General features: G+C 30.8%; 1 protein-coding gene across 1 annotated transcript in view; it reads right to left on the bottom strand.

Moving 5' to 3' along the window:
• LOC124363064 (mitochondrial carrier protein Rim2) overlaps nt 1–12,276 on the bottom strand; it is a 51,397-nt gene extending 39,121 nt beyond the window's left edge. The window contains exons 1-2 of the mRNA XM_046818145.1: nt 11,851–12,276; nt 117–392 (exon numbers count right to left, since the gene is read on the bottom strand). Coding sequence (XP_046674101.1) covers nt 117–392; nt 11,851–11,897 — 323 coding nt within the window. The 5' untranslated portion in view covers nt 11,898–12,276. The remainder of the gene's footprint in view (nt 1–116; nt 393–11,850) is intronic.
• Between the last annotated feature and the right edge of the window lie 613 nt (nt 12,277–12,889).

Raw genomic sequence — 12,889 nt, 5'->3', positions numbered from 1 at the left:
CATAATGACATTAGAAAGTTAATGAGATAAACCTGTGGGGATTTCTGAAATGTACACTGACTAAAATACTCAGAACACAAAGAAATAGGTGTAAACAATATGAGAAACAAACCTACCTGATGTACTGGATAAGTCCCATGGACTTGTTAGGTGGAAGGCCGCCGTCATAATGTGAGATGGCCAAGAACTGTGTGGCATGTCGGGACGTGACAGTATTTATCCTTCGACGCTGCGATACTATGGTTTTACAGGTCACGTGGTTGTTGCCTTCAGGGGAGGCAATTTTGGGCAGGCACACCTTGTGGACGTGGAACCCAGAGGAGGAGGATTGGAGCCGGGTCTTAACCACCTCCAGGGGACATGTCACTATCGCTCCCATCGTACCGGCCACCCTGTCGACATACAGTTAGCTGATGAATACGATAGTATAGGGGATTTAAATGATTAAACTATAGCAATGTTTAAAAAAAAAATTGGAAAGTACACACATACACCTAGCGTGAATGTTGAGCTTAGCTCCATTTCACCATCCGCTTAGTAAAGTATCTGAAATGTCTGACGATATTACAAATTTGACTCCTGGTATCTGGATTCCATGTCCATCTAAAAAGATCCAAAAAAAGTCGGCGACAAAGAAGCTAAAAAAAAGTCTTTGCTTCATTTTGGCGTCAGAGATATTCAGACTACAAAATCCAGAGTACTATAGATGAAGAGATGTTCTTGTTGCCTCAGCAGGTACACAATTGAGTGCACTGTAATGTTAGAGACATTGAATCATTAAGTGGAACACGAAATGGATCTGAACTCAACATTAGCATTGCATCAACCCTTGCCACCACAAGTATGTTGTGTGTAGAAAACACCTAGTATTCATAGAAGATGATCCCTTAAAGGAAACTGATTCTATAAATTTCCTATGCTCACAAGTTTTATCTCATATTATTGTTTTATGCAACCTTGTAACATATTTTCCCCCAGAAGCAATAGAGGATATGGCTTCTATGGATATTATTACTTACTTATACGGGATAATAATAATTAAACAAATTTACATAGACTAAGGTGAGTCAAAATGGGAGTCTTTCAACAGCTATGGATTGGATGGAACACTAATGTAAAGTAAAATAAGAAATGTTGAAATCTTTGGATCGCTTTGTTTTTACATTGATTTGGTGTGAGTGGGATTTCTGTGCTAAGTGGTTTGTGCACGACGAACTTTACTAATAATAGGATTAACCAGTTGGTGAAGCTTACTGACTAGACATTACAAAATTGATCCTAATGGTGACATTTTATCATCATTAGTTTCAACATGAACACTGAACATGGAATTTGGTTGTCTTAGAACTCAAAGTTCTTATGTTTGGGCCTCGTATCTCAACAGTTTATGAGAATCTCTAATGCAATTATGAACTTTTATAGCCTGGACGGAATGAATCGTTAAAACGGATACATATGTGGTAAACCATATCATTTATTTTCCCTCTTGTTATTCCTGTTTCTATGCTATGTTTATGTTGCTATCAGATACATTTTCAGAGTGGATATTTTAAACTTTCTTGACACATTTTTTTTATCAGGAGAATAATTTTTACTAATGAGAAGTACAAGTCTGTCAGCCAACAACCTTTAGACCTTCAGGATAACATCAGTAGCGTTACTTTCTATCAAGACTGTCACTATCTGTGCCATAACTCTTGATAGAGAGGTACTAGAGACGTTAAACTTGGTAAATATCTTTCACTTGGTCTAAGGAAGAAATTTACTCATTTTGGGGTCAAAAGATCAAAATAAAGGCCATAATCATGATGGAAACAAAAAAATCATAGGATGAACAAATAATCTCAAACTGACTATAACCATAAAACATTTTTTCACTTTTGTACTTTATGTCGGGTCCTTTGATACTCTTCTGCACTGCATATGTGATAAAAAGCACACTCGTGTAGTGTTTTATTAAAATAAATTCAATCATAATAAATCTATCTAATTAGACAATTCAAACCATAGAAGCTCATGTTGAAAATAAGCGGTTTCATTATTACATTTCCAAACTCATTTACAATAACATTTACAATAATAACTGATTATTGCAAAACAATTGTAGCCTAATTCATGAAGCAAAGCAACTATTTTAAAAATTACAAGTGCTGAAACTTAAAAAGTACTATTAGCTGATGACATTTTCTACATTTTCCAATTATTCTAGTGTGTACAGCACTATGTGGTTTGCGTCCATTAATTAATTACTTAAAACTGTAGTGGTAACAAGGAGGTTATCATGTAGGAGATTTTGTTTTTGTTAGTATCTTATAGTTATGGATTTGGTTCACAAGCATGACGATCTTCTTTTAAGCTTATCAGAGATTTTTGGGAGCCTTACTTTTATCTGAGTTCAATCATCAGGCCTCCTGAAACTCAAGACACTGGTAATCAAACTCACTATTGTTACATTTCATCTCTGCAGTTCAAAGTTTGAGAAAATAACTTATGACATTTTCATCTAACTGTGAGAAAATGATAATGGTTTGTAAATCATTCTTAACAGTTGTAACTGAATTATATGGAGAACATAATTTGAACATTGATTAAAATGAAATAAAACAGTTTAAACAGTATATCGAGATATCCTGTGTTAAAGCTAACATTATAGAATTGGTAACACACTTATCGTTAACTATTAATAAAGAACAATCTGACGGTAACAGAAATAATAAATGATGTATGTAAAACAATAAGCATGAAACAAAAGAATAAATAGTGAAACATTAATTTACAGTAAAATTACAACACACTTACAAAAACAGAAAATGAAATCCAGCGGAATAATTTTTTAAACAATTTCAGAGTAAGAGGTTTTCCAGCATAAAATGTTCAGCTAACCAACTTTTGCCCTTCAAGATAACATCAGTAGTGTTATGTGGCATTCAATATGTTTTCTGCCACCAGAAAATGGTTATTCTTTTACTATTTAAAAAAATAACAGCTAACAATTAATAATTTAAATTTAAAAGTCTGTGAAATAAACAAAAAAAGTGATAAAATTTCATAAAGAATCTGAGGTAGAGCAGGTCAACATTGTTAAAATCTCCCTCCAACAAATCCATGGGAATAAGTTACACAACAGAAAGACAACACAAACATAGTCCTCTCTCTGTGAGGTCAGCAAATAGGAATAGTTGATAGAATTTTCTAGTATTGCTCTGTCTTATCAGTGGTAGTACCAGACCTGGCTGCAGGATCACACTATGATCATTTGTCGCACAGCTACTGAGGAAGTTGGGCTTTCCTACAGTTTTCTAGTATTGCTCTGTCTTATCAGTGGTAGTACCAGACCTGGCTGCAGGATCACACTATGATCATTTGTCGCACAGCTACTGAGGAAGTTGGGCTTTCCTACAGTTTTCTAGTATTGCTCTGTCTTATCAGTGGTAGTACCAGACCTGGCTGCAGGATCACACTATGATCATTTGTCGCACAGCTACTGAGGAAGTTGGGCTTTCCTACAGTTTTCTAGTATTGCTCTGTCTTATCAGTGGTAGTACCAGACCTGGCTGCAGGATCACACTATGATCATTTGTCGCACAGCTACTGAGGAAGTTGGGCTTTCCAACAGTTTTCCTCAAACATAACACACTTCAAGCCTGACTGACATATCTGTCATTATCAAAGAATGTCATTGTTTCTGCTGTGCTCAAAACTAGTGGTATTGTTGGTGTGGTGTAGTCACCATTCTAATACCACTCTGCTTGGAACTGAGTCCTCCTTTTACTAATCCCATCTTTCCCAGACATAATCAATTATAAACCAAGTATGCCGTTGTTCAAACAAAATTAAATAAAAGTAGTTATAAACTCATTATGTGACAATGACCTTGTAATCTCTGTCAATAGCCCATAGATAAGATATGTTTATTATCTTACAAAAAGGACCTACAGATTAAAGCAGTATGGACCTCTCTTATGAGTATTAATCCCTTTATAACAGGATGAACATATTAAAAAAACAAAAAGAATAATAACAAAATAATAATAAATAAACATGCTTTCCTTAAACTAAACTTCTGTATATTACACCAGTAATCTTACAGTTTAAAACAATGACACTAATAAAAAAATAATAACTTTGAACAATAAATTCTTACAGTTTATGCAAATTTAAATAACTTTTCAGTCATTACTTGCAGCCCACACCACTATTTATGGTCACTAACATAAATAAATGGTCTTGGCATAAATATATTCTGTTATGGTCGTAAAATTACATCTTATGATTGTACATTCTCTACTGGTTTTATAAGCTTCGTTTCTGAAACACTGTAATTAAGTATATTCCTCTACTTATTGAAAACTCTACATGGATGGTGCAGAGCTGAGCAGTGCGATCTGACTATCGTGTAATTTTATTATTGTCAACGAAACTGTATTTTTATTACTTGTGTTCATGTAAGACACAGACTATTGATTACTCAGTATTGTGTTGTCTTTTTAGGCAACAGAATTATTCTTTGATTATTAGAGAATTTTTTGCTGCCATCTTGTTTCTGCCGTGACGATTGCCATTTGCTATTGGCCTCTGGTCAGTCGTAGGTGGTTGGTCGGTGAATGCGGACCTATTGTGACCAGTATTCTGTGGTTGTTTTAATAATTAGTGTTGCATTAGTTTTTTATTAAGTACATGTTTTAGAATTATTGAAGTTAACACACAAAATGATGGTTGTGATTCCTGAGTTACGCTTGTCACTACGATCTGGTATGATTTGTTTATTTTAACCTAGTTTGTAATTTATTATGTGTTAGGTTAGTTATTGTCCTGATGAAGAGATCAGATTGCAGATCTCAAAACGTAGTGTTGCTAATTTCTTGAATCACTGAACGATGGAAAATGTCCAGAAAAATTCTGTTTCCTTCACAATCCTTCCATCCTCAAAAACAAACATCAAATAAAGAATTACGGAATAGCATGATTTTGATTGTTTAGTTATTTTTCTAACTGGGCTAAGGGTGTCTGCATTGGTCTCCCACAATGATTAGAATAGAGCTGTAGGTTTTTGAAAGCATTGATCAATGCGTAACAATAAAGCTTTTTATAATTCCATATCAGTCAAAAATCAAGATTAAAGACTCAATGATACAAATTCTTTATTGACATAACTTAAAAATATGCAATAAGCATTAATTATAATATACATGTTAATAGTTACATGCAAGTAGTCATATAGATAAAAGAATATCAATAAGATGTAAGATTATTGATTAACTTAGGGGTTGATGCATTGTAGAAACTCTTCGTAAGAGTAGAAAGGATGTACAAGTAGGTTAGTATCTTCTCAAATGACTTGCTGGTTAAGTCCTTGATATCATCTGGGAGATTGTTGTTCAGCTTTGCTCCAATGTAAGAAGCTTTTTTTCATGTGAGTGTCAATCTGTTGATGGGCAGCAGAGTATAGTTTGACCCATGTACTGTATTATAGTTGTGAGTAGTGTAGCCTGTAGGGAGATCTAGGTTAGCTGCATACAGATCGGCTTGTTCTATGTACAGTGATGCCATAGTCTTTATAAACCTGTAGTCTTTACACTCTCTTTGCATGTCTCCATTATTTTGAGTTCAGCAATAGTTCTGTTTTGTTTTTGCAGTGTTGGGAGTTTAAGTTTGTGGTATAAGATCCTCCCGGCTATTATCCATACGTTACATGGGACTAAAAAATTGTAAAGTAGGCTATTCTACTAGGTGTATCCATGTCATTTATAATATTCTTTATCCTTTTAGTTGCATACACTGTTGTACTTAACTTCTTGCACAGTTGTTATAAAACTAATTAATTTTCTAATACAAAAATTAATACAATTAGTATATTTGAAGAACATATTGTATAAATATAATGACATATTTGATATTTTAATATAAAAATAGGAAATTTCTAACAGTTACTGTATCATGAGTTGGTGAATCTACATGAACTCCCCTTGTACTTGTATGTTGTAAAGGTAGGGTTGATGAAGGAGGTAACTTGTGTTTTGAATAACATGTTTGAAATGGAAAAAAAAAAAAACAAGTTTGATTACATTACTGAACTGTAATTAATAACATATTCGACGTTTAGGATTGTAGGAATTATGGTTTGGTGAGCTTATAATGTTTTTTAGATCATGCATTATCTCTAGAATTTTGGTCTCTTACTGATAGGCACTATCTCAAGAGATATTTTTTGTTTGTTGAAGTGAGGTACAACACTGAAGGCATACTCAGTACATATGGTTATTAATTTGTAATTTTCCTACGATTATGATTTTGAGCTTTCTTTATGACTACATATGGTTATCATTTTGTAGTTTCTCCGGTAAAACTATGATTATGATTTTGACCTTTTATAAGTAGGTTAATAGTAGAACTAGATCAAAATTTATTCAATACCGTTCATCTTGATATATGAATAAATTTTGCTCAAAATAAACTAAGTTTCTAATTTTTTAAATTAAAGTTTCGTAAGTAAATTTAAAAATTGTTCAAGTTGTCAAATCCCTATATAATATTGCATTTAATACATATATATGTGGAGGTCCTGTGTCAATTCAGTAAATTGATACTAATATTTTAAGTTACAGGTATGAATGTATTACTAAACAAGGTACCAACTATAGTTTATACATGAATCTATAATTTTAATTATGTTAAAAAATGATATTAATTGTTTGCAGAGAACTAAAACTATGTATAATTGTTTATGAAGTAAACTTACTCTTTTAAATACAATTTGAAATTGAAATAAACGATTACATTAAAATTATTATAGAATAAAATAAAATTATAATAATCAACTTTAGAAGCATCTTCATTATAATATTACAAAACATTCAAAATTTCAGTGTTTAAGTAATCAACATAATGTCAATAATTTTTAAAACTTCGTCAATAAATAAATACATTGTTTTTGGTGATATATTACTTTTTTTATAGAGTAAAGAAAACTATTATTATTTCTGATGAAGCAGAACTAGTAGTATAAAAAATACATTTACATATAACATAGTCAGAAGTTTTATTGTCTTTGAACATAAAATGTGTGATTGACAAAGTAATACTTACATGAAATGAATAAAACATTGTGGGTCTATTCTAATATAAAAATATACGTAGGCTAACTATGTTAAAATTCATACAGATTGACTTAAACAATATTATTATAAAAAACTTAATAGTTGTTATTAAATAAATTTTAAAACAAAAATAAACAATATATACAAATTTACATACATTATAATACCAAATATATGCTTCTAAGTAGTTCAAAGTTTACAAAAAACAGAAAAACCAGTGTTCATGTTTTAATTCTTGAGTTCCCAGAACCCTTCATGAGAAACACACTGATTTAATAAAGCAAAGAAACATAACCCAAACCATAAATTAAAAACATAACCAAAAAAAGAATTTTAACAAAGTAATACCATAAACAACATGATTCTAATCAGCTGTATAGAATATTTGTTAATGTTTACATAAATCTAAAATTTTATAAATTTTTTCTGGGAACTCAAAAATTAAAACATGAACACTGGTTTTTCTGTTTTTTATGAACTGTGATCTAATTGGAAGCGTATTGAAGCCGATTGGTATTACAGAATACGAAATATATATACAACAGATAATGTAATAGTAGCAAATAAATGTTTACATAATCAGCCTAGAAACTTACTTATTTGGAATCTAGTAGGAAGACATGCCATGTTTCTTTTGGCAACTTATTACGATAAGAATTTTATTTAGTAACTCTTTAACATCATCTATAACTACAAAATATATACAGATTCGGAAGTCGTTATTTTAAATATTGAAAAAAAATGTAAATATGTGGTCTTAAGCCTTCTTTTGCGATTTAAAAGCAGTTTTTGCTTTGCAACTATTAGGCCTACCCCATAAAGTAATTCCATACCTCATATGGAAACACTCTGTTTTCAACTCAAATAATTTCTTAATTTAGGCAGGAGCTAACTCTTAATAATCTTTTACAAAGATGCCCTACATGACAATCCCAACTTAAAATCTACTAATAAAGATACATACCCAACAATGTTTATAAACTGAAAAATTCAAAGAAAATTCTATCTTTTCAGTTTTTTGATTATTCACCATCAGAAAGTTTCCTTCAAACCACTCTAGGGCTATTTCCAAAGCCTGTTTTCTTCTTTCAGCAATTAATTCATTCAGGTTTCTAGTACAGTTAAGGAGCAATTTTCATACAGGACTGGTAATAAGGAATATTAAATATAGTCATTAATGGCAATTACAAATAGTAAAGAGCCAAGGACAGATCCTTAGGATGCACCAATTTCTACAGGTTTAAAATCAGATTTGTAACTGCCCTAGAGAACAATGCGTTTTCTACCCCATATGGCACCAATAGTTTTAAGCTCATATACTTTAATACTATAACTGAAGAGTAGTTATCTATTAAGAGATCATGAATAATACAATCAAATGCTTTGGTCATATCAATTAATACACCAGATGACAATTATTTACGTTCAAAATTTACACTACTTAATAATCTCTAGTTTTAATTGTACTTTAGGCTGGAATGAAGCAAAATTGTTGATTACTGTACAAAAGAGATTATTCTTAATAAAATAACTATGAAGTTTTTTTTATACATGACTCAAATAATTCACTGAATATAGAACTAATGAATAGGTCGGTAGCTAGATGGGATTAACCTTACACGTTAAAAATCTCTTAAAAACTGATGTAACCTTTGTAATTTTAAGTGCTTGTGAATATATACCTCAAGCATCTTATTAAACAAAAATATTCCCTTAACCCCAGAGAAAGGTTTTAGCTTAAATTCTTTACAGAGCTCCATGCTCCATTTCTTGTACCTTCACTACATACTGGTGTGGAGTTTAAGAGGGGAAGTCTATGTTGAAAATTTACTTTATTAGGTTGAAAATTATGGAGTGAAATAGAAAAATTGTTTTTTTTTTTATTTAACTGATTAATTTTCATTTCTAGCATTAATTATTGGTTCTTCTTTGTTAAGTAATGTTGTTTTTAGTCCAGTTGTGATTTCTAAGTTGTATTAATACACTATTCGCTTGTACTAGTTATTTTTAAAGTTTTTTTAGTAAATTCATCACTAGCTCCTGAGTTGCATCATTACATATTTCAACATTTTCACTTCCCTTTCCTTCCAACATCAATAGGAATTTATGTTTGTAACTTCCTCAGTAGATAATGAGGTGCATATATAATGAAACTATTCAGAACAAACTCCCTTACATAGAATGTATATAAACTTGGACTCCCCATATTGCAGAATAAAATTTGAGAGACAATAAAATTAGTTACATCAGATCAGACAAAACTTGTGTTTCAGTTTAAATCTGTAAAGATCTTTCTTTATAAATCTTCAGCTAGAAATCTTGTCTTGGGAGAGCTGTTAGTCTTATGTTTCAAGTAATCGGATTTTGAGCCTGAGTGGATTATATATAGTGATTTAAATCTTTTCAGGAGAATACTTTTTATAACTATATTACAGTGTTGAAACCCTCCCTAATAATAGCATTAAATTTTAATAAAATCTTCACAAGAAATCAAGAATCTAGATCATCAAGATGACGTGTTTGTTAAATCTTGAATTACTTCATATTATTCATGGTAAAATTAATATGGTGAGAGCAATGGTGCCTACCATTTTTTGGTGATGCCATAAATATAAGAAACAAAACTGACATTTAAAAATATTGTTTTCTAACAAGTCTTTAAAATAAACTTAACCCAGCAATCTAATTAAACAATAATTATGTATTATTTACTCCTGTATACACTGTGGTTTACTGGTGCTCATTTAATATTTGTATATAATTGTTGTTCATAATGAGCTGTATTGAAATAGCCTATTACTGGTTCGTAGATGAACTATTTTTATAAAATATACAGTTTTAGCAATCTGCATTATTTTTGTAAAGCAAATATAAAATTTACACTTACCAGTATTTAATTTCTTTAAAAAAATATTTTTAGACAATACAATAGAGCCTAATTGCTCATAAGTATTTTATTTATCAGAATGTTTAGTAGCTTTATAAATAGTGTAAAGAGTCTTTGTGATATTGACGTCTGGGGATATTTAAATAGTAGCAGACCATACCGATAAAAATTAATTCTGTAGAACTGGTGCTGACTTCTAGCACATCAAGAGTGAAACCCTTTAAAAACGGCCATCAATAAGAACCTACTATGTTTTCCTTACTGTTAGGCCAAATTTTTCCATCTTCTATGACACTAACCGTGTAAGCCTAAGAAATAAGAATAGGCCTATTATTGCTTACACTCTAGGCTATTTTAATCCTTACTACAAAGGACTAAAATTTTAAAATAAAATTCCAATATCTCTATCCTCTTTGCCTCTAGAAAAGTTTTCTATCAAATTAAAAAATATTTTAATAGAGAAAGAATATTATTTAGAAAATTATTTTCTAATTAATGCAACTTTCATTCAATAAATGACTCTCCAACCATTTCAAAACTTTTTAAGGTAGGCCTACATATATTAATTCCACTACGTATAGAATAAAATTATAACCTGTACCGTTAGAATTTAATGTTTTATGTTTGCTTACATATGTATACATACTGGATCACTGTTTTTTTGATTAATGGGGGTTATTTATTGATGAATTATTAATTATGTTTATAATCTTTTTTTACGATAAATATATTTTAAATTAGCCTATATTGACAAGTGACCTGTTTATTGTAGATCTTATCTACTACAATTATGTAATGTTAGCCTACGTGACAATATTTATTTATTTTTATTTATTTTATTCACCAACGGCATACACCATTTTACACTATTACAAGAAAAATAATAAAGATGGCCAACAAGTGTAACAAGATTAAAAATAAGTATTAATAATTAAATTATGAATAAATTATGTGAGGCAACTATTATATAATAATGGAGTTCCTAAAAAAAGATTAATTAAAAAAAGATTAAGAGAAATAAATTTCTGATTTCTGACTCTTTCGCCATTTTATGGAAATATGCTATTTCAACTTATGTTTAGTGTATACTACATTATTTATAAAGATGTGAAAATAGCTGAAATTTAAAAATGCCATCTATAATCTTTTTTTTCAAATAAGATAAAAAATAGACTCCCTGACTATTCTAGATGATCTCAAATGCGCCTTGCCTTCAGTGTGGGTTGTGGCGATAAATTATAACGGATGACTCAAAATTAAGAGCAGACTGACTGAGAAGAAATGTGCAACTTCGGCATTGGCGATAAGTGTAACATCCCTACCTTTAGCAGGTTGAATGGTTCTGTAAATTGACTTTTTGGCACTTAGGCTACCAGAAATTAGTGAATTTTTCTTCCTGTGTGAATAACATACCTTATTATATGAATAAAGGTAAATATAATTGTGTAGGGCTACAATTACAGCAAATTTAGATTTATATTCCTTAATAATCTTGTATTGTAAAGTCTATGTTTTTTTCGGAATAAATCTCATTATCTTAATTTTGGTGGCATTCTGTGGGACTTCAGACTGGCATGATATGTTAGGCCTATGAAATATGCTGAAGCATACACACAGAAAACTTTGGCTATGTATAAACCTTGATGATAGCTTATGCTGATCTTTAGCTAACATTGGAATCATAGAACTACTGTACATGTCACCTTAGTCTCTAAATATATGTTCTCTGCTTATTTTCCTGCAAATTACATTTATTCTTGCAAGGTTTGGGTCTTTTAAATATGCTTTTATCTTTAGAATTATGACGATAAATAAATATAAACAATCATGCTTCATGTTCATAGGTTAATGAAGATAAACACTTACCCCCCAGCAATCAAGTGGATAATAGTATCCCTTGGAGATTGAGTCATTTTTGAGAAATATGAAACTGTCTAAATTTGACACTTGAAACTATTTACATTATTTTTTTGAACAAAAAATATATCCTAATCTTATTCACAACCACTTGGCTAGAAATAAATATGTCAACAAAAAGTTTAATTTTTAAGTAGGCTAGTATAAATATTTACAAATTAAGTCACTTGAAATTTTAAAAAGCAGATTCACAAATTAATGCTTATATCAAGTTACTAACTGTGTATCATCACTTCACTTTACAAACAAACACTGTTACTACATACGGTGCCGTTTCAACCGAACTACTCAAATTGCACGGTTCGAGAGATACGACGCAATTAAAAACAATCGCTCAACCCCGCACGCCCATCCAGCTGAGCTACAGAACAACACTAACACATCTGAACAACCAATAGAAACTCTTAATTCGGCATGAATTGAAATCAGCTGTTTTTATTTACTTTCTACTTTCAAAGCTACATTGATTAGTTTGCCAAGGTATCATATTATAATGAAAGATACTGCAATAATAATATTATTGCCACAATAATTATTATTATATTTTGTAACTCTTTTTATTTATATGATAGTGCATATTACGATAATGATTTGATACACAGTTTTACAAATTCTACGTCTTCTCCTTTTGATGTACAATGCACCTTAGTCTAAAAAGTGAGTGGGTTTTAAAATTAATGTCAGGAAATGGAAAAAAAATTAGTTAACTTAGAGTGAATACTGGATGACCTTAACTATACTATATGAAATTATCGCTATTGAGGTTTGTAATTGCTGTACCTTATTGTATTGTATTAAGTATATTGTTTACTGTTTTTTCGAGTAGGGAACCTGTCGTAGGTTTTCCACGTCAAAGGATTGCTACCAAGGATTTCATGACGAAGCTGAAGGCTAAGTAAATAATGACTCACATAACCGAAGTTCCAGGAATTTTGCAGTAAAAATATATCATGCAGTAGGTGGATAAAAGCTCTCTTGATGTAAATAA

This window comes from Homalodisca vitripennis, chromosome 5 (assembly GCF_021130785.1).
Source record: "Homalodisca vitripennis isolate AUS2020 chromosome 5, UT_GWSS_2.1, whole genome shotgun sequence".
In the NCBI taxonomy this organism is placed as follows: Eukaryota; Metazoa; Arthropoda; class Insecta; order Hemiptera; family Cicadellidae; genus Homalodisca; species Homalodisca vitripennis.
The sequence above is the reverse complement of the archived record's forward strand: the minus strand, read 5'-3'. Positions and strand labels throughout refer to the sequence as shown.